The 25,291-nt window shown below is 43.6% G+C and overlaps 1 protein-coding gene across 2 annotated transcripts in view; it reads left to right on the top strand.

Annotated features, from left to right (window-relative positions):
* Nucleotides 1–25,291, top strand: part of LOC135913296 (putative phospholipase B-like 2) — a 150,753-nt gene that overhangs the window by 82,632 nt on the left and 42,830 nt on the right. The window contains exons 1-2 of one of the 2 annotated variants that reach the window (XM_065445881.1): nucleotides 14,425–14,559; nucleotides 20,725–20,980. In XM_065445881.1, the coding sequence (XP_065301953.1) occupies nucleotides 20,763–20,980 (218 nt within the window). In that variant the 5' untranslated portion in view covers nucleotides 14,425–14,559; nucleotides 20,725–20,762. Of the gene's footprint in view, nucleotides 1–14,424; nucleotides 14,560–20,724; nucleotides 20,981–25,291 lie in introns of those variants that run through there. The other variant, XM_070520931.1, reaches the window with a different exon arrangement.

Raw genomic sequence — 25,291 nt, 5'->3', positions numbered from 1 at the left:
ATAGTCTAGAGGAATTCGAAATCTTACAGGTAACGCCGGAAGAAGTAAAGAAAGCCTTGGGAGATATGCAAAGGGGGAAGGCAGCTGGGGAGGATCAGGTAACAGTAGATTTATTGAAAGATGGTGGGCAGATTGTTCTAGAGAAACTGGCCACCCTGTATACGCAATGCCTCATAACGTCGAGCGTACCTGAATCTTGGAAAAACGCTAACATAATCCTAATCCATAAGAAAGGTAATGCCAAAGACTTGAAAAATTATAGACCGATCAGCTTACTGTCCGTTGCCTACAAACTATTTACTAAGGTAATCGCAAAGAGAATCAGGAACACTTTAGACTTCTCTCAAGCAAAGGACCAGGCAGGATTCCGTAAAGGCTACTCAACAATAGATCATATTCACACTATTAATCAGGTGATAGAGAAATGTGCGGAATATAACCAACCCTTATATATAGCTTTCATTGATTATGAGAAAGCATTTGATTCTGTCGAAACCTCAGCAGTCATGGAGGCATTATGGAATCAGGGTGTAGACGAGCCATATGTAAAAATACTGAAAAATATCCATAGCGGCTCCACAGCCACCGTAGTCCTCCATAAAGAAAGCAACAAAATCCCAATGAAGAAAGGCGTCAGGCAGGGAGATACGATATCTCCAATGCTATTCACAGCGTGTTTACAGGAGGTATTCAGAGACCTGGATTGGGAAGAAATGGGGATAAAAGTTAATGGAGAATACCTTAGTAACTTGCGATTCGCTGATGATATTGCCTTGCTTAGTAACTCAGGTGACCAACTGCAATGCATGCTCACTGACCTGGAGAGGCAAAGCAGAAGAGTGGGTCTAAAAATTTATCTGCAGAAAACTAAAGTAATGTTTAACAGTCTCGGAAGAGAACAGCAGTTTACAATAGGCAGCGAGGCACTGGAAGTCGTAAGGGAATACATCTACTTAGGGCAGGTAGTGACTGCGGATCCGGATCATGCGACAGAAATAATCAGAAGAACAAGAATGGGCTGGGGTGCGTTTGGCAGACATTCTCAGATCATGAACAGCAGGTTGCCATTATCCCTCAAGAGAAAAGTGTATAATAGCTGTGCCTTACCAGTACTCACCTACGGGGCAGAAACCTGGAGGCTTACGAAAAGGGTTCTATTCAAATTGAGGACGACGCAACGAGCTATGGAAAGAAGAATGATAGGTGTAACGTTAAGGGACAAGAAAAGAGCAGTTTGGGTGAGGGAACCAACGCGAGTTAATGACATCTTAGTTGAAATCAAGAAAAGAAATGGGCATGGGCAGGACATGTATAGAGGAGGGAAGATAACCGATGGTCATTAAGGGTTACGGACTGGATTCCAGGGGAAGGGAAGCGTAGCAGGGGACGGCAGAAAGTTAGGTGGGCGGATGAGATTAGGAAATTTGCAGGGACGGCATGGCAACAATTAGAACATGACCGGGGTTTTGGAGAAATATGGGAGAGGCCTTTGCCCTGCAGTGGGCGTAACCATGCTGCTGCTGCTGCTGCTGCTGCTGCTGCTGATGATGATGATGATGTGATCTACGTAGTCGCTCTCGGAAATCCCAAGACAGTCTTCACAGTTGCCGCAATAGTCATAGCATGACTTTTGCGGCAGTAGAATAAGGAAAGCAAAACGCCGATCCAATTGCGATAATAGATGGTATGAACGCCAACTTTAGCTACAAGCGGATTCGAAACAAGCATCAAGCAAACCGCACAGAGACCTGTAATGCTTGTAGGTGACAACACGGACATTGTGAGTGTGCGATGAAACGATGTGGTGCATGTGGTGTGCGCGTTTTCTGTCGTCCGATTCTCAGATACTTTTCACATTGTCTTCACATCTCGGCTGCATCGCTAACACCGCGCGGTTTTTCGTTGACTGATGTCCTGCTCTATAAACTCGTCAAAGTTTCTCATTTACCTAAAATGTGTGCCGAATTCTCTGAGCCTACACAGTATTTCGCAGATGGTATGCGTGCGCGGCAACGCTTATGAGTACCTCATTGCCGTACTGATTGCTTTGACCTATCATCGCCGCAGAAAACTAGCACTAACGTACGTGCGGGCATCACATTTGGTGGTACGCTGCCAGATATGCTACAAATGTGCTGTATTACTCATCGTCGCTGGCGATAATGCAAGCGCCATAAGAGCACTGTAATGGCTTTTACAAACAGCGCATTCATCCATATGGGCGTTCCAGTCTCATTCTATAGCCCACAGCGTTTGTAATACAGCGCATTTCCTTCGTTCATGAAAAAGGGATGAAAAATGGAAAAGAAAAGCAACCCATTCCGGCGGGCATGGCGCGCAGAGAGAGAGAGACAAATAAAGGCGCACAGACTTCTCGGAGCGCGCGCGCCCTGGCTCTTGGAGCTCCTGGATGGATGGATGGATGGATGGATGGATGGATGGATGGATGGACGGACGGACGGACGGACGGACGGACGGACGGACGGACGGACGGACGGACGGATGGATGGGTGGGTGGGTGGGTGGGTGGGTGGGTGGATGGATGGATGGATGGGTGAGTGGGTGGATGGATAGATGGATGGATGGGTGGGTGGGTGGGTGGGTGGGTGGGTGGGTGGGTGGGTGGGTGGGTGGGTGGGTGGGTGGATGGATGGATGGATGGATGGATGGACGGATGGATGGATGGATGGATGGATGTATGGACGGACGGACGGACGGACGGATGGATGGATGGATGGATGGATGGATGGATGGATGGATGGATGGATGGATGGATGGATGGATGGATGGATGGATGGATGGATGGATGGATGGATGTTATGAGCGTCCCCTTTGGAAAGGGGTGGTGGATTGCGCCACCAAGCTCTTGCTACTATACTGCCTAATATCCTACCTAGGTTAAACAATGAAAAAAGAGAAGAAAAAACAAACACTATGAACTACCACGCCCAAAATTTCTGATCCCCTATTGCGAACTGTGCTTTTGTACGTCTCCGTCTTTTGTCGTTTCCCTACTTTCTTCCACCAATCCTCCAATCGGCTCTTACTAATGTATATTGCGGACATGTTTGCTTTACCACTGCGCCCTCTGAACCCAAGTGCTTCAAGGAGGCCAGTGGTGCCTAAATCTACCGCTGGGTAGACGTCTTCACATTCTAATAAAACATGCTCCGTAGTTCCCCTAGCTTTACCGCAGCAAGCACATGCTTCTTCTTCCTTCTTATATCTCGCTTTATGGGTATGTGCTCTAAGGCATCCCGATCTCGCTTCGAAAGGTAATGAGCTTCCCTTTGAGTTATCATAAATGGTTTGCGCAATGCGCCTGCGCAATGAGTGCCATCTGTCCGCGTCAATTTGAAGTTTCAACGAGTGCGCCAGGCACGTAAACGCTTGTAGCGGTGTGCGGTGTCTGTCTGAACGTTGGTAGCTGTGTATGCGTGTCTTTGTGGCATCACACGTCAACTACACTGAACGGTAAGCTTTAGCAAAGATGTTTTGAGTCAATAGATCATGATTAGGTAAGCACATTTCGTAGCGCGAACCGGCTGTATGTAGCGCAGGCGACTCGGGTATAGTATCGGTTTCTCATTTTCATGATTTGATAACGCGCTGTTGTTCTCACTTATACTATACGGAATGTCTTACGGCAGGCGATTGCTCATGCTTGTTGATTTTATCGTCATAGTTGATGTGCGTAAAAAAGGAAGTACACCATGGTTTACCTTGATACTGAGCTGCCACTAAGCGGATTGTGTGTATTGAGCAGCCAGTGTGGTATATCTGATTTCGTGGCGCTCGATCCGGCTGCGATGAATGCTGTTCCGGATGTGTAGTGAAATTATCGTGACACGCATTACGTATATATCTCGAAATTGTGTTAGCATGAATTTTCAAACACAGGCGTATAGTTGAATAACTGCTAGCATACTCAGATGATAGGCCGTATTTGCAGGTATGCATCAGGAGTGTGTGCGCTGCCGTTTTCGTATAGTTTAAAAGTAGCACTATATTTAAGCTTCGTGGCTACCAATCTAAATAACTTTGGTTAATTACCGCATGCAAAGCACGAGACTTGAAGAAATATCTAGCAGAAATATTTAGATTCACCCTACCTAAAAATATGCAACCACAAACGCTTTTGGAGCATGAAACCTGCGATAAGCTCAGTCTCCTACATCTTCGAAACTTAGCCGAAAAAATTCGAGAACACTAAATTAGTCGCTCCGGGAAGCACCTTTATACGTTTCAAACTGAAAGCATTGCGTTTGACTGTAATTAGAGGGCTCTTTTTCTTGTATCTTTCATAAACAGTTTAGCACAGAAGTTATCTTTCGGGCTATATGAAAAGCGTTAAACACCTTTCGATGCTTCGGCGTTATGCAGTTTACATGCTGTTAATCACTAGCCAGCTGCTGGCGCTGATTCGCATTGTGCCAATCGTGCATGGTATGGAACCGTTGTCGTGTGTATTAAGTGTTCCGGATTACTTTACTGTTGCATTCAGTGCCGTCGTCTTGGACAGGCTGTATAATATATATCCGCTGAACAAAATAAAAGAATAGCCACAATATCCCTTTTTTGGCGTTTTCTTAGTATATAACGCACAGATTACTCAAATAATTTAGTGGACATTGCACTTGTTCCACCCTTATCAACACACCTAAGAGATTGTAGCACGTTTTAGTTGGTAAGTAACCTTATCAATACGTCCCCATTCATGTGCATTCTACTTAAAGTGTGGCAAATGTATTCATCTCGAAGTATGAGAAAAGCGACACTGCAGACTGATCTAAGGAGAAATAAATTGCAATCCTCAACGTGATTGTTCATAACTGCAGTCACTATGCTGAGCGTGTTCGTTCGGCCCGGGCATATTGCACTAACACATGAACAATGTGCACAGTCACGCCGGGTGCCTTTGTTTCAACAGTAATTATTATAGGAATCACCTGGGATTCTCGCATTTCTTTTATTTTTATAGGTACACTGTGTGTCACATGAACCTGTCTTGAAATGAAACGTACAGTTGCTGGCACCGCCGATCATTACGGTTGTCTAACTGCTTATCATACTGTAATATAACGAAAGATCATAATGGTAGTTATTCATATTGCCATGTAGTCTTTAGTCAGAGGTAAACGAAGTTAACTAGAGGCAAAAGTGATGAGAGCAAATTATATAGAAAACTACTATTGAACCATTAAAATAACTACTTGAATAGTTTTCTCTCCCCTTGTTGCATTTGCTTTACGTGTGTGCTGCTGTGTCCTTCTCTTCCGTGCTGTACTCGTGTGGCCATCAATTACGAACTTGTCCAAGCCCTTGTCAGCTTTATGAAACAAGGAATTCAAGTCAGTTTGATCTAATACTGCATGTCAAGTGACTGACCTGTTATTCGTTTTATCTAAAATGATGGACTGGCAGTACTTGGCAAGTATTAAACCACAATATTTATTCTATTGCACTTAAGCTGCGGGCGTCCAAGACTGCCTGAAAATTTTCATCTAAACAGCCAGGGAAGGCTTGGAAAAACATCGGGAAATTTTAAAATAACCACATAGGTATGCTGTCTTGTTATATGTCATACAAAGTTTCCAGAGAATCCCTCTGGTAAATACATTTTTAAAACGTTTCACCTCATAAAAAGTTCAGGGCATTTTGCCCATTTATTGAAAAAAAATGGAAGTCAACCATACTCGCATAGCATTTCTTACTAAATTTATCTTGTTGCGTTACATAAAAGTCCTGAACCTCGAAACCCTAGCAAAAATTTTCATCTTTGAAAGAACCTTAAACAATTTACTGTGATAGAATTCATTCGAACTATAGTATCAATTCTGTTTCCTAGGAGGTGCATGTCGGCCGTGCCATGACACGAAGTGCTCGCGTGGTATTTCGCATGTGGTGTACCTAACTTGGAAACCTGTTAGCATGCCCAAGAGGCCTCATTACCTGTAAGAAACTAGGAGACCATATCAATACAATCAATCTATCTGCCTTCTGTTAACGTTATAGCCAATGAACCATTCATTTAAGATTAGGAGAAAGATATTTAAATGTATATTAAGCAAAAAAATTACAATTTTGGGCATGGTACTGTGAATACTCCAGTCACGTCTTCTGAGCATATCCCTCTGCGCGGGCATACTTAACTACCAGCCAAAAAAATGTACAGACAGTCCAACTGGGTAACGTTTCAACAATAAATGACTGAATGAATGTTTGGTTGTTATTGACGCAAGGGCCAGGAATGGCCAAAGAGCGCCAAGCCAGTGTTGAAGAATTCGCAATGTAGTTATGAGTTCAATGAGGTTCATGAGACGTGGCTGTAAAGGGGACAAAAAATAGTCGCTTTAGAGTGCGTAAAATCTATCTGTTATAAGATTATGTCGATGATAATGACATGTTGCATGTGCAATAAAATCCATCGGGAGAGAATGATGCATTATAAAAGATATGTGAGATGTTAAAATTACCTGGAGCCCTACTGCCTCGCCAGAGCCCTTGAAACACAAGAGCCTGGAGGCCTGTGCTATACAGTATGACTATCACAGCGGCATCCTCTCTAGAGAGGAAGCGCTACGAATGTATGGGACTAATAGCATGTAGGAAAACATCTCTGAGGAAACCAAGGACTGTTTCTGTGTTAAAAAGCGGTTATGGACCGAGAAACCTTACAGGATGAAGATGAATGTGTTGACGGTATGCTAAAGAAAAATGTCTCCTTCCCTCAGATTCGGCTTTCCGACACTCCAGGAAGACGTGGAGCACGGTCAGCCTCTCTCCGCATCTGCCACAGGTTGGAGGGTAATTTCCGGTGAGTAAAAAGTTATGGGTGCCAAATTTGTGTCCTATTCTAAGACGACAGAATAGGACATCTATCCGAGGTGATTTTATTACAGAAGGCCAGAATCCTAATTGTGGCTTTATTATGTGGAGCTTATTATTTGTTTCCCTGTCCCACAAGCGTTGCCAGTAGTTTCGCAGTTTCCTGCGCAAGAAGGGCCTCAGATCTTTGACAGGGACTGCAGCGGTAGGATGAACAGAATACGACGCAATTTATGTGGCCATCTGGTCCGCCAGAACGTTGCCTTCGATGCCCCTATAACCCGGCACCCAGCATAGGATGACATGCTGGTTACATATATACGCTTTACATAAGACGGAATATAGTTCATTGATTACTGGATTTTTGTGCTTACAAAATGACATCAAAGCCTTCACAGCGCTTAGGGAGTCCGTATATATAACAGATTTTTTGTGTTTTGTTTTCCTTATATGCTTTACAGCCGACAGTAGTGCGTAGGCATCAGCCGTGAAGATGCTTGCTTCCGGATGCAGTGCATCGGATTCCGAGAAGGATGGGCCGACGGCTGCATAGGACACCCCCTCGCGTGACTTCGATGCGTCTTTGTAGAACTTCGTGCGGGAGTACATGTACTGGAGTTCCAGGAGATGCATTCGGATTTCGATATCTGGGGCTTCCTTTGTAACTTGCAGGAAAGATATATCACACTGTACCAGCTGCCACTCCCAAGCAGGTAGCAGCTTGGCTGGAATCATTAGGCGAAGCTCGAAGAGTGGGACATGCATTTCTTCACTAAGCTCCCTCACACGCAGCGAGAAAGGTTGTCTGACGGAGGGACGATTACGAAAGAGTGTAGAATATGTCATATCGTTAAGGGTATTAAAACACGGATGTTCAGGATTAGAGTGGACTTTCAGGTAATATGTTTGGCTGATGTATGTTCTCTGGAGGTAGAGTGACCACTCATTTGATTCGACATACAAACTTTCAATAGGACTTGTTCTGAAAGCGCCAGTGGCCAGTCTAATTCCTAAATGGTGAACCGGATCTAGCATCTTTAGCGCGCTCGGGGCTGCAGAATGATAAATCACGGCACCGTAGTCCAATCGTGATCGAATGAGGCTTTTGTGAAGATTCATCAAACATTTTCTGTCGCTGCCCCATGCTGTATGGGATAAAATTTTCAGTAAGTTCATTGTTTTTAAGCATTTCACCTTGAGGTATTTTATCTGTGGAGTAAATGTTAGTTTAGAGTCAAGTATCATACCTAGGAACTTCTGCTCTTTGTTCACAGGGATTTGCTGGCCATACATTTGGATATCGGGATCTGCCACGAGGCCTCTCTTTATTGTGAAAAGCACACAAGAACTTCTGTTCGGGTTGTCTTTAAATCCGTTTTCGTCTGCCCATTTAGATACTTTGTTCAAGCCCTGTTGTACTTGCCTCTCACACACTGCAAGGTTGCAGGATTTGAAACCTATTTGTATATCATCTACGTAAACAGAATAAAAAATGGCTGGCGGTAATAAAGCACGGAGGGTGTTCATTTTCACGATAAAGAGTGTGCAGCTAGACACACCTTCTTGAGGTACACCATTTTCTTGTATGAAAGGTCACGACAATACGTTACCGATTTTCACGCGGAAGGTACGTTTCGACAGATAGCTTTCTATTATGTTTAGCATATTTCCACGGATGCCCATCCCCGACAAGTCTCGTAAGATCGCGTATCGCCACGTCGTGTCGTACGCCTTCTCCATATCGAGGAATATCGATAAGAAGAACTGTTTATGTACAAATGCATCGCGAATATTTGCTTCAATGCGTACAAGATGATCAGTCGTGGCCCGCCCTTCTCTGAAGCCACACTGATAGGGATCAAGCATATTGTGCAATTGAAGGAAATGTATTAGTCTACGATTAATCATATTTTCGAATAGCTTACAAAGACAACTTGTAAGAGCTATCGGGCGATAACTTGCCGCCAAGGAAGGGTCTTTGTCCAGCTTCAAGACGGGAATAACAATAGCCTCCTTCCATGAGGATGGGAGGTATCCGGCAGCCCAGATACAGTTGAAAAGTGCCAGAAGTGTCATTTGTGTGTCTTCGTGTAAGTTCTTAATCATGTCATAGATGACTCTATGAGCTCCCGGAGCAGAGCTTCTACATGTGCTCAATGCAGTTTTAAGCTCGGCAATGTTAAAAGGACGGTTATATGGTTCATCCGGACGGCATTTGCGATCAAGTGTCTTAAGTTCAGCTAAGTGTTTATATTTGAGGAATGATTTTCTGTGATGTGTAGAGCTTGATACGTGTTCAAAGTGTTCGCCCAGAGCGTTCGCCCAGAGGGTTCGCCTGGTCCTCCAAGGTAGTCCCTCGGTCGTCCACTAAGGGCAGAGGGTGGATTTGTTGCCCCTTTATCTTTCTTACACCATTCCAAACTTTAGATTCTTGAGTGAAGGTTGTGATGCCCGAGTGAAACCTCTCCCAGCTAGCTCTCCTTGCTTGGCTCCGCGTGCGCCTCTCTTGTGACTTTGCCAGTTTAAATTCAATAAGGTTTTCTGCAGTCGGGGAGCGACGCAGCAAACCCCACGCTTTGTTTTGTTTCTTTCGTGCCAGTCTGCACTCTTCATTCCACCAGGGTACCCGTCTTTTACAAGAGAGACCTTGTGTTTGGGGAATGAACTTTTCAGCTGCGTCGATTATAAAACAAGTAAAATATGCTACAGCATTGTCTATGTTAAAATCAGTGATAAAATCTCGTGATAAGTAAGTTGCTTCCTTAAAATCATTCCATTCGCCAGAGGCTAGTTTCCACCGGGGTGTATGTAGGGGGCATTCATGTTGGGGCATTTAATTTAACATTACAGGAAAGTGGTCACTCCAATATGTATTTTTTATTACATGCCATTGCAAGTCCGGGAAAATTGAAGCCGAGCCAATAGACAGGTCTATTGATGAATATGAATTGTTATGGATATTATAAAAAGTTGGCTCCTTCTTGTTGAAGAGGCATACACCGGAGTTCACAAGAAAATTTTCAATCAAACGTCCTCTCGCGTCACATCGCGAGTCTCCCCACATGATGTGGTGGGCACTAAAATCGCCTGCGAGTGTGTATGGGTCCGGAAGCTGGTCAATTAGGTTATAAGAATCACTTTCTTCCAGATGAAAATTAGGGGGTATGTATAAGCAGCATACACTGATCAATTTATTAAAAAGAATTGCCCGAATTGACACTGCCTCAAGGGGCGTCTGAAGCGCGACCTGGTGACAAGCTACGGACTTGTCTACAACTATTGCTACACCGCCAGACTAGGTACTGCCCTCGTTGCGGTCTTTAGGTTAGATGGCGTACTGACAAAGAAAGTTTGTTTGTGTGCATTTAGGATGTGTCTCCTGAACACACACCACCTTTGGGTTATCTTTGTGTAAGAGTTCTTTAATGTCATCGAGGTTGCGGATAAGACCTCTAACGTTCCAGTGTATTATTTTTGTAGCCATATTGTTCGTGGTTTTGTGCTGTGTGTCAAGAGGAGTCAAGTCAGAGAAATGACTTACGGAGCCTTTTCAGGCCCCGTGATTATGGTACGAGTTTTGTCTTTTTTGGAGTGGTCGTGAGACTCGCGCCGCTCCTGAGGCGCTAGATGCGCCTTCTGGCTCGGGGTTGTGTCCACCGACTCTTGTCCACCTTAGGCCTTTCCTCGAAAAGCTGGGCCTTGGAGGCCCCCAACCCAGAGGTCGATGTGCCCTCCTTCGGGGATGGCACAGCAGTGCTGGCTGCTGACGCTAGGGGGGCTGGTGGCAAGGCTGCAGCCACACACGTTGTGGGCTAGGCCGGAGCCGGAGTCTGCTGCGACGTTGCCCCCTTGCGCGCCGCACCAGCATACCCTGAGGTATGGAAAAAGGAAGCACGTTCCCGCGCCTTTTGAAATGAAATGGTTTCTTTGATTTTCATTGTGATTATGTCTTTTTCTTTTTTCTATGTGGGGCAGGTTCGAGAGTATGCTGCATGGGGCAGGTTCGAGAGTATGCTGCATGTCCACCGTCACAGTTGGGACAGTGGAGTGTGCCATTACAGTTGTTGGATTCGTGTTCGTGTTCGCCACACTTTGCACAGGTAAGTCGGCCACGGCAGCTTTGCGAACCATGGCCATATCTCTGACACTTAAAGCATCTTCGGCGGTTTGGGATGTAATGCCGGACTCAAAGTTTGGTATCTCCTGTTTCTAAGGTTTCTGGTCAAACCCTGGAGGCAAAGGTGAGGATGAGATGTTTAGTTGGGGTATCTTGGTTGTCTCGCTTGATCTTTATTCTTTGGACCTGAATCACATTGTGTTCCTTCCAGCCCTCTAGGAGCTCTTCCTCGCTTAGGCTCAACCGATCTTCATCAGAGATGACTCCTTCAGACGTGATCAGTGGGGGGTAACAGTGATCGTCACATTACCGAATGCTGAGAGATCGGGGAGTTTACCATACTGTAGAGTGTCCCGGACCTCAAAAAGAAGGTCGCCACTGCTTAGTTTCGTGTCTTTGTAGCCAGCATCTAGTGTGTCGGTAAGGCATGTAGCTACGATGAAAGGTGAGATAGTTCTGACTGTCTTTTCAGGATCTTGGCTGTGTACTACATGGTAGCGGGGGAAAGTTTCTTTGCGCTGGCTGATCAGTTGAAAAGTTTCTTCGGTGCGCCCTCTTTTTGAAAGAGGACGATCGGAAAGTTGGGGGAATGACGTATTAGCCATGCAGAATTCATTTGTTTCGGTAGCTACGCCAGCCGCCCACCACCGAGCCCAACAAGGGGACGCTACGAGTCCGGGAGGAAATGCAGACGACAGCTGTACGTAGCCACTATAACCTAATATAATATACCCAAGGTTGGATACATACACCAGGTTAACCCTTGCCGCCAAGAAATTCGGAAGTGAGCAGAAGTGATAAGAAGACAGGAAAGAAGAGACAGCGAGAGAGAAAGCAGAAGATTGAATATAGGGACAGGAAAAGGCGACTGCCGATTTCCTCCAGGTGGGTCAGCCTGGAGGTACCGTCTATGTGAAGCCAAGGCCAAAGAGGTGTGTTGCCTCTGCCGGGGGGCCTTAAAGGTCCAGATACCCAGCCTCGGCTCAACCTCCAGGATCCCCTTTTCCCCAGACACGGCTAAGCCGCGCACGGCTACACGCGGGAGGGTCCAACCCTCGCGTGCTCGGGTCCGTGGTGTCGAAACACACCAAACGCCTGCTGACGCAGACGCCCCTGCGGGGATCAACAATAAATATAGAGATCATTAGGGATAAGTACATTAATGCATCATATATGAACTTGTCATAAAAAGGAGCATGCTGTTGCTGGCATGAGCAGCAGTTGTGACTATATAATTTTTCACCATGCCATAAAATAAAACATTGTATAATGATACTGATTTGTATTGACAAGCAGCCAATAATCATAGTTAAACCACATGAAGTATTTATCGACTTATATGGTTTGAGCAAATATATTAAGCTGCTTAATGAACATACAGAAAATACACACTTGTTATTCTTGTCTCATATTGCTGCATCTACTTATTTGCAGCATACACCTGCATCACCTTTGTGTCTAATGACACAAAGATCGAGGTAAGCCTGGCGACCATGCTTGCCAAGGGAATGTACTGTAAATATTTAGACTCTTTCCATAATCGCATAAGACATGTATTTTAAGAAATTCATCTATATATCGTGCAATAAAAACACTTAATTCAATGCCGGTGCATTTGTTTTCTTTTTTACACTGCATGATACAGCACTCAATTCTTTCTATTTAAGCAGCATATATGAAAGTACATCTGGTTCAGGAGCATTATTAATCTACTAATGTTAAGGCATAAGTGCAGATGAAAAGCAACAGGTGCACATACATCAATACATTCAAAATTTTTGCTACCACATGTGAACAAAAATGTAAGCTAACTTGCAGATAGCAGTAAGCTATGGACTTATGGACTTATACACTCTTTGTAGACTTGTCTATATAATGTTTGTGTCGATAGAGTAATGAAAATTCATGTTTGTTGACAAATGTCTGCAGACTGTCATAGAAAGAATTGTATAGGCTTATAAAGTTCAGTTTTTGTAGACTGAAGTCTATAGAATGTCTATAGACTATCTATAGACATTTCTCTGTAGAAATTCCATAGACCAGTCTGAAAAAGTAGAACTGTATATATAGTTCTACTTTTGTAAACTGAAGTGTTTAAAATGTCTATAGGCGAATGTCTATAGATAGTCTATAGACATTTGTCTATAGACACTCTATAGACTTCCGTCTACAAAAATAGAACTGTCTAACCCTATACACTTTTGTCTACAAACATTCTGTGGGCATTTGTCTACAAACGTAAATTTTCATTGATCTACAGACAGTCTATAGACTGGTCTATAGGAATAGTCTATAGATAGTCTATAGACACTTGTCTATAGACATTCTATAGACTTCAGTGTACAAAAGTAGGACCATAAGCCTACACACTTGTCTATAGACATGCTGCAGACAATTGTCTACAAACATGAATTTTCATTGATCTATAGACAGTATATAGACAGTCTACAGACTCAGACCTTTTATAGACTAGTCTATAAAAAGTGTATGGCCATAAGTCTATAGGCAGTCTATAGAAAGTCTGTAGACTCAAACGTTTTATAGACTAGTCGATAAAAAGTCTGTGGCCATTAGTCTATAGACTGTCTATTAACTAGTCTGAAGAAATGTCTGTAGACAGTCTATAGACTTCATAGACAAATGTCTATAGACTGTCTATACACTTTCTATGAAAATTTTTCTAAGGGTGCCGCTCTTCTTCACTCCATCGTTTTGACAGTGACTTTTGTGATCATCAAGCGAGATGCGTTCTCGTTTACCTGTGCGTGCGTGGAACTATACCTGTTAATTCACTTAGTAATCTAATGTTTATATAATTCTACAGCCCATAACACTACTATGCTTAATTCGTATAGCTGTCTACTAATTTGCTATCGCAATAAATTGTTTACCTTTCGGGCAAAACTATGACATTTTTGTTTTCAAGACACCGCAAAATTTTTCGCCATGGATACCAGTGAAAGTAACTTCTCCGTTAATGCCTATGTAGGCAGGAGCTACCAAGCTACAGCTTCATGTAATAGCCAAGAGTATACGGCTAGTAGTCACAATGAGTACTCTGGGAGTGTAATTCCGGAAAAGTTCGCTCGCGTAGTGCTACTAAATTTCACAAAATTTAAGGATTGCAACGAGTAGTTCCAGTAGAAATGACCTGTACCATTCATTTGCAACGAAGCACTATTAGCGTTGTCGAAGACATTCAACCGCGGCATACTTTCTGCCTTTTACTTCAATAAGTTGGCTGGACAAAGCTTGTGTTTTGTTGTTACTCCTCACATTTGTGAGCTTCTTCCTACTAGGCATCTGAAGAACACCCTCTTCGATTTATGCCATACAAACATGTAAAACGTCTTACTAATGTATACCGCGTCACACAGTGGCAGACGGCCACTTTCTAATGCAGACAATGGGCCAACCTTCAGCGCCCCTCGTCTGTCGCTGCGAAGGAGAGCAAACGCGGCGACAGACGTGGCCCGGTAACGGCGGCGTTGTAGCGTGCCCGACGCTTTAGCGCGACGACGCCAGCAGCGCCCACACGTGACACCAGCCCGTTGCGGCAAGTCGGCGTCCTGCGCGGAGCAGCGAAGAGAGACGAACGTCGGGGCCTGCATGCGGTAAGCGTGGTCTTCTCGTCGTATGCTGCAGCTAGATTGCGAACACCGCGTGACACCTTCGAGAGCAACACACTGACTTTGCATTGACAAGACGACAGAGTGCTCTGGAATATCAATTACAACGTTCCTAGGAGATGGCGCAGTAACTTCTGAATTTTCTGCTTTTTGTCTAGCGTCTGAATTAGTCGTGTGTCAACGAGCTGCGTCAGCGTTTCTTCGGTTGCAAATAATCTTGATGGCTTGCAAGGGGCTCCTGTGTGATGTGGTTCGATTTCTTCATGAACAGCAGTCGCGTTAGCAGCTTGAGACTTGTGCTTTCGAAACGCGGTGTTTGTAACTGTGCAAATGCTGTATTGTCGTTATGGCTTCTAGCGGCCTGGAGTTGCCTCCACAGAGTTTACTTGCCGCATTGCATAGTTCGCGGCATCAAAGTATGTGTACAGCTGGAAAAAGGCCGAATACTGCGACTATATTAGGCGCAAGAATGATGTATAGCCCCAAGTTTTGCAAAGGCTAGGCAAAATTCTTATATTGTCAAACGTCTAGAAATCTGCGATTATACAAGTACGCAGTAATGAACGGGACGTACCGCAGGACCACTGCATGCATCGCCTACTAAACTACTGGAGATCGGAGCTCCCTGACTTGCCTTCAAGAGTGTCCGTAAAAGACAAACCGCTAGGCCCTTCCACAGTTTTTTACTCAGAAACTGTCGTGGCACCAACGTTGGCGCTTCTTAAGTGGCGAAACGGCAACTTATGACGGACGCAGCAGTTGAGGATTCCGCGACAAATATTGACCACTTGGGTCCCTTTAACATGCACCTAAATTTATGCACAAAAGTTGTTTGCGGTTCGCTCACAATGAAATGTGGCTGGCTTGGCCATGATCAAAACCACGACCTTCTGCTCAGCATTGCAACGCATTAGCCACAAACGCATATACCATGGCGGGTGAGCCCATTACTTCCTAATGGGCTTGAGCATTTTAGAAAGCTTTGCTTTGTGGTGCGCGGTGCTGCAGAACAACTGTATCCTCTGGTAAGTACTGTCTCGGCAATTGAGTGCAATAATGATTCGCTTTGTTGAAGATAATCGGCGCATATAAGAGCATTCGTAGAATGCGGCCTGCGAGTGATCAAAACACTGTACCCTTCCCTCGCCAGGAGCTTCGGTAGTGCCATGCATCAACGTTTATACACGAATGATGAAGAAATAGCTATTTAGTTGATGTGACTCGACTAACATGCTTACCTTGGATCGCTTAGTAGGCAGGGTGTTGCTCGGCTAAAAATGAGGAGGAGGATTCATTCATAAAATTCCCATTAGGGCGCAATGCTAGAACACTTCTATTCTCAAAATTGACTGCGCATACAAAACGTTCAGATGGTCCAAGTCAGTGAGGAGTTCTTCACTGCTGAGCTCGCCGCAGCCCCTGTTTTTATTTTTGATGTATGAATCCCATTAATCTATTAAAACTTCATGCACAGTAATATCATTTGAGGCACCGGAGCCCATCGGTGCGCGCCACATACCTGTTAAGAACCCCTCTGACAAGCGCCCCAGCATTGGCATGCCAACCCCAAATCTTCCCGCAAGCATGTGATTGCTTTCTTTTTTGAAAAACTATTTTAGAGATTGCTCCACACAATGTGGAATAGCAACAATGAATTCTATACCTCAGAAAGCTGCATAAAGTAAAGGCTTCTGAGGGTGCATGTGTGAATGGGGGCATATGTGCCCTTTATGCAATTTCAAATCTAAACTGCCTTGATACTCGTGACCCCTCTCACGCAAAAAACTGTGATAAGGTCCTTGTTTTGCGAGATTTCATGCTAACAACGACCTAAAAGACATCTGAGCAGATGTCGAGGAAGTATATTATCCCGTCTGGCACAATGAGGTTTTTCAATGTGACGAAGATTCTGTCGACAGGTGTGGTGCCATTAGATTTACACGCGAAGCAGGTGTTTTCGTTGGACAATAGGCCATATCTGCCGAAGGAAGCCATATGCATGGGTCGCGCCTGGCTCCTGCTCTTAGTAAGCTCTATTTAGCCGCACTTGACAAAAACATGAGTGAACGCCTCACAAGATCAACAGTTTGTATGAATGTTTTTAGATTTGTCGATGATATTTAAGTTTTTCGAAACTGTTCTTTTTTTCGAAAACGGTGTTATTACTACTGCAAGCCAGTGGTTGACTTCCCTTGACGTGTCTCTTCAACTACCAGTCGATAATATTCTCAGATTCTTTGACAATCAGTTTGTGTTAAGACACTACAACGTGCTGCTGTTATAGTCCGCGAGCTAAAAAAGCCTCTACATTTTCATTAATTTCATTAAACGCCGGTGAACAAGGGCATAAGTAACTTGCGTTTTACGAAGGCAGTGAAGAAATCACGCCGGCATTTATTGAAAGCAAACGGGATATCCTGAATAATATCCAGTTATCCAACTGGAGGCTGGATATCCTAATCATTAGTTAATTGTCGCTAACGGAAGGGCTGCTCAAGCAGGTGCGCTCGACAAGAAGTCGCTTGGTAACAGCGCAAGGTAGCGTCCGGGACCAGGAGAAAATTTCCTTGATTCGATATCTCCACTACTTTTGCCACTGCTTGAAGTAGACGGGGCGTCAAAGAAACGTGTAGGAGATTTTTTGAGCTGCAAATAAGTTAGGCACGCTTTGCAAAACTAGAAGTAAGAGTAGGACTAGGCAGCCAGTGTGTGAAACGGAATTTCGCCCAGCAAATGAGACGAGACCAACATCATAGTTCGTTGGTTCGACGAGAAAAGTGGAACACGTTCCTTTTTAAGGTAAGAAAGCAGAAGCCTAGAACAGTATGCTCGGTTCCTCGGATGGATGGGCTATCTATGTCAATGAGCATCCATCACAGTATAATGAGCAGTTGTTGGGTTCCGCCATTTCATGAAAGGAATCAGTGTTGTGCAAATACGGCTGAACCATTGGGGGCAAGGTTTTCGCACGTGAAAGTATCTTTAGTGACGTTCCGATGGTAAGTTCGCCGAACTCGATGGTAAGTTCGCCGCATGCGATGTAAGGGCTGTTTATCACATTCAGCTAAATTAAATTACGGCGTTCTACGTGCCAAACCACTTTCTCATTATGAGGCAGGTTGTAGTGGTGGACTCTGAAAATTTCGACCACCTAGCGTTCTTTAACGTGCGCCAAAATCTAAGTACATGGGTGTTTTCAAATTTCACCCCCATCGAGATGCGGCCGCCGTGGCCGGGATTTGATCCCTCGACCTCGTGCTCAGCAGCCCAACACTATAGCCACTGAGCCGCCACTGCGGGTATCATTCCGCTATATTATCAAAAATAGTACATAATTCAGACCAGAAGATGCAATAATGACCGTTAGATAGAAAACAGAAACTGCATTCCACCTAGTAACTGAGACCGGAACAACATCATATTTCGTTTGTTCTACGAGAAAAGTAGAACCCATTGGTTTTTAAGGCAAGAAAACAGAAACTTAAAGCAGTATGCACGGTTCCTCGGATGGAAGGGCTATCTATGTCAATGAACACCTGTGCCAGTATAACGAGTAGTTGTTGGGTTCCACCATTTCATGCAAGAAATCAGTGTTGTGGAAATACGTCTGAACCATTTGGGCCAGTACTCGCTCGTGAAAATAATCTTAGTGACGTTCTAAAGATCACTGACCACAGTGATCTAGTAAAGAAACAGTAGCTAAATTTAATTTCCTTGATTTACTATCATCTCACCCTGAAATTCCAACTAACTTGTGCTGGTTATAATGTCAAAGGCTTCAGAACGAAGTTCGTCTCTGTAGAAAACAGCTCAGCGCTATTCATCTTAATTCTCGTAATATGAAGCAAAAGAGTGACCATCTGAACTTTTTATTTTTACTTCCATAAAAGGATGGGGGGTGGGGGTGAGGCATAGCTGTGGTTTTTTATGTTTATAGAAGCATGGCTAACATCACTTGAAGTTAGCTTCGTGGTAGGTGTGGTAGTGTTGTGCTCTATGTAAATAATTTGTTCAAACCTTCTTTCACAGAAGAATTTGCTGTAATACATTCTAACGTTGAAGGCCTTACTGTAGTTCTCAAAAATATAGTTGTTGCCCTATACACACCTCGCACCAGTTACAAGTGGCACTTCTTCGACTTCATTCGAGATTTACTGGTGTACCTGACTTCTACCGGAGGCGTATCTGCTGTTATGGACGCCTTACTTATTAATTCGTTGTCGAAAAATTTGTGTGTGACACAGTTCAATAATATAATCGCATGCTTTGCCTGCTGGAATTGCATAACTTTACCTACATGGATAACTTATGAAACAAGTAGTCTATTAGACGTATACGTATTATAACTGTTGTTTCAAATACCATTCTCTCTGCTGAACTCTCCTGGACAAAATATGGATATCAAAGTCCTACCGTTCTACAGAGTAATTGACGCTAATACGACGAGTCATACAAATTATTAGTTGAAAATACACATATGCACAATGGTGTACAATGCAACTGACATAAGTAAAGCGTATTCTGCATTTAATAAACAATTTATTGGGTACTGCACTATTACCTTTTCACAAAAGGAAATTGAAACACGCCAGAAGAGCCTTGGATGAATCGGGAATTGTGCAAATGAATTCAGAAGGAAAAGCATTTGTGTCGTAAGTTATATAAAAACAGTGATGTTAGTCTTTTCACTGAAGTTGAATATGCAGAGTCAAACTCAACCATGCTCTAAAAGTAGCTAAATATGTTTACTTCATTGATCTCTTCTCGAAAATACAACCCTATTGCAGAAAGGTTCGGCGTGAAATTCAGTGTTCGGCTACTAATTGTACCGTAAACACTCATGCATTGGCCGCACCCATGTGAAAACAGCACCTAGAAATTTGTAACACAATTTCCTCCAAAAGATATGTTTGAATATCACCGTGTAAGAGCTGCGGCCTTGATTTTTGAGAAGGTTGGCAGTGTTATCTGTTGTGCGGCGTGAGAATCCGCATCTTACTTTTTTTCAGTTAGTGACAAAACAAGGCAGCTGTGCGGAATTTTTGACGCCTGCAGGTAGCAAGAACACAGCCTCCGAGATTTGTCGGCTGCCTCCAAGATGCTGCTATCGCTGGTCATTTATTCCAGCAGGCAGGTGACACGCCACGCGAATAGCCAAGAATAGAAAAAGCCAGTACAACAGGGTGCTGTAGTTCAATACCGGCTAGTGCGAACGATAATAGTTGCGAAAAGAAATTTATTTTTCTCTGTCTAATTTAGGCTGCGCCCCCGATTTCCACCCAAATCTAGGAAAGAAAGCTACGGCAATTACACGACTATATACGGCAATTCAGACTCATCTCTTATTGTGATTAGGGACAATGGTCAACGTGAAGTCTCTGACCTCGCAAACACTTTCAATTATTTTTCATTAGTTTGAAAGATTCTATACGCACGTCGGTAACCACATCGGTGTGGGATACACTTTCTGACCTAATCCCTCCTTGACGAAATTCTACTGCACTAAAGTCAATAACTGCTCACGAAATACCTTGAAAAATTCATGAGGTAACATCCGTGCTTCACCTGGACACGATGCAGACAAGCAGCACATTTAAGGTGTGTATCTTCCTCAATATGTGACGTTTCATGTTGCATGCCAAGTCGCAACTTATAAAGTGTAGCGTACCCAGACCAGGAGAAGATGTGTGTGTGTTCAGTTTATAAAATTTGCATAAAGAATGACATAATTGTAAACCCAATTTCGTTCTACACGTTTTGGCAAAGAAAGAGAGAGAGAAAACCTTATTGTCGCTCAGTGGATTACCGAAAAGGTGGCCTCAGTCCAGGCCACCTTTGTCAGCGTGCTTGGTGGCGGTTGAGCTGTATGCTGCCAGGTATTCCTCTTCGTGATATGTGGTAGCTGTAGTCAGCCACCCGGGGTTTGGAGGTAGGTACGGACAGACGGAGGGACGGGCGCAAGGATGGACGGACGTCCCAAAGTGCGCGAAGTGTCCTAAAAGTGATAATGAGAATTAAAAACATGAGTCCTGCATATACGCTACATAAGCACACAAAATGATTAATTTTTTATTCATATGGCTGGAGGCAACTTGCAAGGTCCCAATATTGGTGTTAATGTTTGCTTGCCTCTTGGTTCGGCTTACACAGGACATCTGTTGCACTACCCGGACTGAAGGTACTCAGGAATGACCCGTGCCATCTTCTTGCTACATTTTATCCTGGCCGGAATCCTGGTTACGTGTCAAGCGACTGACTGCCAATGGGCTTGGGTCACGCTAGAATCGGGAACCAGTCGCCTGCGCGTCCACGACGGCAAACCGCCGTCGGTTCCTCGCCATGGTAGCTTCTCGACGCTGACTCCGGTGGCGTGGGCAAATTTTCAAAACGACATCCCCAAGAGCGGGTGAGTCTGGACAGGTGGTGCAGTTTCCGGGTGAAATAGTTTTTTTTTCAGAAAATGTGAAACCGGCTTTACTGTATTGCCCCAATGTGCCCGGAATCATGTTGAGAAACATATGGGCGCGCATCGAGTGAAAGATGGAGGTCCGTCGTATCCAACCGAAGCTTGCTAGGGTGGCCTTGTTGTTATTGGCGAGGATAAGACAAAGATGGCACATTAAAATGACATACAAAGGAAAATATGGCCATCCCTAGCCAGTATGAAGTTTTCAGCTGCGAAGCTTTCTCTGAGAAACCCGTTTGACTTTCTTCACATCAAAAAGAAAGTGAGGAAAAGAGAGACAATGAGGTGGATGCGAAGAATAGAAACAAAAAAGAAGATCGTGGAGATTTACATGAATGCGAAGAAAGAAATTCCAAAGGAAAATATTTGTGACAGTACAAAGGCATGGCCTTGCTATTTGATGTTCCAGTTGGGTGCCTCAGGACAAAAGCATACCGGAGCAATTATTCGCAACTAGGTGAGGCATGTGTATTCTGTAGCGAAACTCCGGAGATTACTCAGCGCATCCTAATGCGATGCAAATATATTAACCTATTGCAGCCCGTAGGTAGCGTACACCGTCCATAAGCGCTTGTACCTAAAGTGGGCGGAAGTATTAACCGGTCAGCAGTCGAGATAAGCAAGAGAGATTTATAGTATTAATGGAAAAAAAGAACAAAGAAGAGATTTATACGACCGGATCCGTTAACAGTATAGGCAGCGATACAAGGTGGACAGAGAAGTTTTAAGGATAAGAAAGGATTAAACAGATGTGCACAGAAATTCAAGAAAGAAAACTATATTTACCATACCTCAAGCAGGTTAGGTTGCCATTTGTCAACGCTCAATTTCAAAGGGGATGCCAATAAATGGTCATTATCATCGGTTTTCGTATGATTTGTTCCAGGCGAAATGCAGTGGCATTCCAGTTACTTTCTAATAAACCGATGTTAATGTCCTGAAGCACAAAAGTAACTGGAACACCAATACATTTAGACGGAGACTGAAAATTAATATCTCGGAACTGGTGATGTCAAGATAGAGAATTTGTTCCAAGTGGATACGCCTTTAGAACTCAGCGGCTATAACTCGTAGATTGAAACAAGGGACGTATATAAATAAATAAAATGTTAAATTGCATTATTAGGGTAATTATTCAATTGGACATATTGATTTTTTTGGACATATTGATTGGACATATTGATTAATCGACTTTAGAGTTGTGCAATCTGTCATAGGTAATATTTTTTTATAAATTGGTGCAGCTAAAAGAAAACTCCCTGTATACGCATACCCTTGTATCATAGCTGCATAACCAGCCCACATCGCAATATTAAGCAATGTAGCTGGTTTGTTAGGTTGAGCAGTTAGCAGCACACACAACTCACAAGTAAGCGTCGATGACGAGCCAATGAATAAACTAGAAAGAAAATGTGTTCGGTACAGTGATGTTGAATTGTAAGCACACATGTCTGCAGGTAATTTAAGAAAAACGTTGAGAACACATTGTAAATTAAAGCTGCTGTAACGCGAAGCTTCATAAGTGAATATAGTGAAGAAAGACAAATATACCCGTGTTCTTAAGGCATGTATTTCACTTTGTGAAGTATGTAGACAAATTGAAAACTTATTCAAGAACAACTGTTTAATACACCTCTACATGATCTAGCATAGACAACCTTACGAACCTTTATTTTTCAGAGGACCCTAGGGTCCCACATTCCTCCAAATTATAATAAAAAAATATGCAGATGTAACGTGCTGAAGGACTAAAAGCTATGCGAAGCATTTTGCAGGTGCACTAGGGTGTCCTAGCATTAGCATTTTTTTGCACTAGGGTGTCCTCCCTGCGATGGTGTACTTGAGCCTGCTTTTTGACTCTTTGAATGGGCCTCGAGAAGGCACTAATTGTGGAGCTCCCACATGCTGAGGGTCAAAAGGAGCGTTGGCTTGCCCAAGTTGCTCGAAATATACCAACACCTTCCTCTTCCTGTGCGCCCAGTGCTATATACGTCTTCCAGTGCTATATCCGTCATCGTCGAGCTGCTCAAGTAAACCTCCCAAGAATACAAAGTCCAGTTTGACGCACTTTTCTGCGAAGCTCCGGCCTTCTAAGAGCTTCCTTGCTATCCTCAAAACCCGCGGATCCTCAATCCTAGCCGCTCCTGCGACGCTGTCGTGCTGGAGTTCGGTGCCACGTGATTGTATTCACACTGTATGAGCAGAACGAAAGAGCTGTCCTCGATACATGACTAAACGTCCTGGCAAATAGAAGAAGAACCGAGAACGTCCAACGATAGCCTGGGAAGGAACGGGGTAGGGACGCTTTGCTCTCCGGAAATCGGAACTCTACGCTCGTGGGAAACTTATTAAATCGCTGCACCTATGAAAGCAACCGTCACACGGTGTTCCACAGCCGCGATGATCAAATCTTTTTAGGCGCGCCATCTGGCTCGAGCGCAGGTAATACGCGAGAATCCGAGGCCAGAGTCAGATCAAGTATCTTCAACGGCGACGTTGCAGCGAGCACGGCGAACACTAGCCTATACCCAACGGCTCAAGTGGGTAGTCTCTGCCAGCACAGCCGCTTAGGAGGCTAAACAGATATAAATAAATAGTGCGATGCTCGCACGAGCATTCTCCACGAGCGGCAAATTGTTTCTTCACCCACTTTCATTGTCATTACATTATTATTTCTTCATTTCAATGAGTAAGTACAAGTAATTTCCCCTGTGTTTTCCTTTGTGTCTTCGTTTGTTGACTTCACATGATATGTAAAATTGGTAGTAAATTCACCACTACTAGTTAGAGGTTTTGATAATAGATAACTGTTGGAAGAAGGGAATCGGGGAAACGTGGAGTGAGGATACTGGCTGTTAGTAATTATGCGGAATGGGACCTTTCCGTTAACAGAATTATGAACAAGTTTTCTAAGTCAGTATTTATTTAGTTTATGTAATGATAAAATACCCTTAGAGCTGAGCAACAGTGTAGTAAAGGCAAATGAGTGTCCTTACTTTAAAATATTCAGAACTTTAATTAATATTCTAATCCCGTAAATTGCCTTGTTTCTTAAAGGTGAAACATGCTCATCAACTTTTAGGTGTGTATCTAATATGACGCCAAGGAACACTTCATTGTCAGTAGGATAAAGTATGCTGGAAGCAAAGGTTGGCGACGGAGGCCTGAGAAAATGACGAAGTTATATTCTGTAGCATTAATGTGTGGTCTCTTTAGTCAGCACCAGGTTACAATGTTGGTCGTGTAGTGGTTAACGTTATACGTTACTTTATCGAGAGATTTGTCGTAGGAATAAATGGTAGTGTCGGCGGCGCAAAGGATACAGTGAGATGACCTTAGGCACTGTGAGAGGTCGTTATGTATAATAAAAACAAGAGAGGTGCTAATATAGATCGTTGCGGTGAGCGAATAATAATTCTTGTAAGCACTAGATATGGATATCGTATATACTGTATCTCTCAAATAGTTACATAATAACCGCAGCGCTGGGGTAGTTATACAGTAGAGTCTAATTTAGCAATAAATATGTTTTAAACAAGTGAACTGAACGCTTTAGGAAGAACAGTAAATATACCACCACCAATATTTCCAGTGTCAATTGCCTGCCAAATCTTATCTGATAGGAGTATTAGTGCTAAATAAGTTGAGTAACCCTCCCTAAAGCCAAATTGATTTGCGATAGAATATCAAATTTCGAGAAATAACTTGATTTGCGTATTACGAATATTTTTCGACAATTTTACTAAAAGACTAAAATGTATAGCATGAAGAAAAGCAATTGAATTTTACAAAAGATGAGACTATTGGAGTGCGTCCCTTTACTAATTACCATTTATCCTGAGATTCAGGGTGGAAGATCAAATCGTTGAAGCCTCTACTTGACCAAATGACTCTACTTGGTGCCTATATATGCCTTAATAGCCAGCCTTAGCGCCTAGTATTCGTGCCTAAAGATCTGGGGAGCTTGCACGAACCTTTAGTAACGAAAATAATAACGAATTCAAGGACCCGTTCTTGAATTCGCTATTATTTTCGTTATTAAATGTTCTTGCAAGCCGCATCCGGTCTCTAGCCATAAGTCACATCAGTATGGAGGCAACAGTTTAGCGTTTCGCTTTCCACTGGGTTTAGTGGAAGTTCTATAGCAAAGCTCTTTATATGGCTAGCCGATTCTTCCGTACATCCGTCCGTCTGACGGTCGCATTTACGCCGAAATCTCCTCCGGTGCAACCCCATGTGAATGCGCAAAAA

This window comes from Dermacentor albipictus, chromosome 6 (genome assembly GCF_038994185.2).
Source record: "Dermacentor albipictus isolate Rhodes 1998 colony chromosome 6, USDA_Dalb.pri_finalv2, whole genome shotgun sequence".
Classification (NCBI taxonomy): domain Eukaryota; kingdom Metazoa; phylum Arthropoda; class Arachnida; order Ixodida; family Ixodidae; genus Dermacentor; species Dermacentor albipictus.
This window is presented reverse-complemented; position numbering and strand designations above follow the sequence as displayed.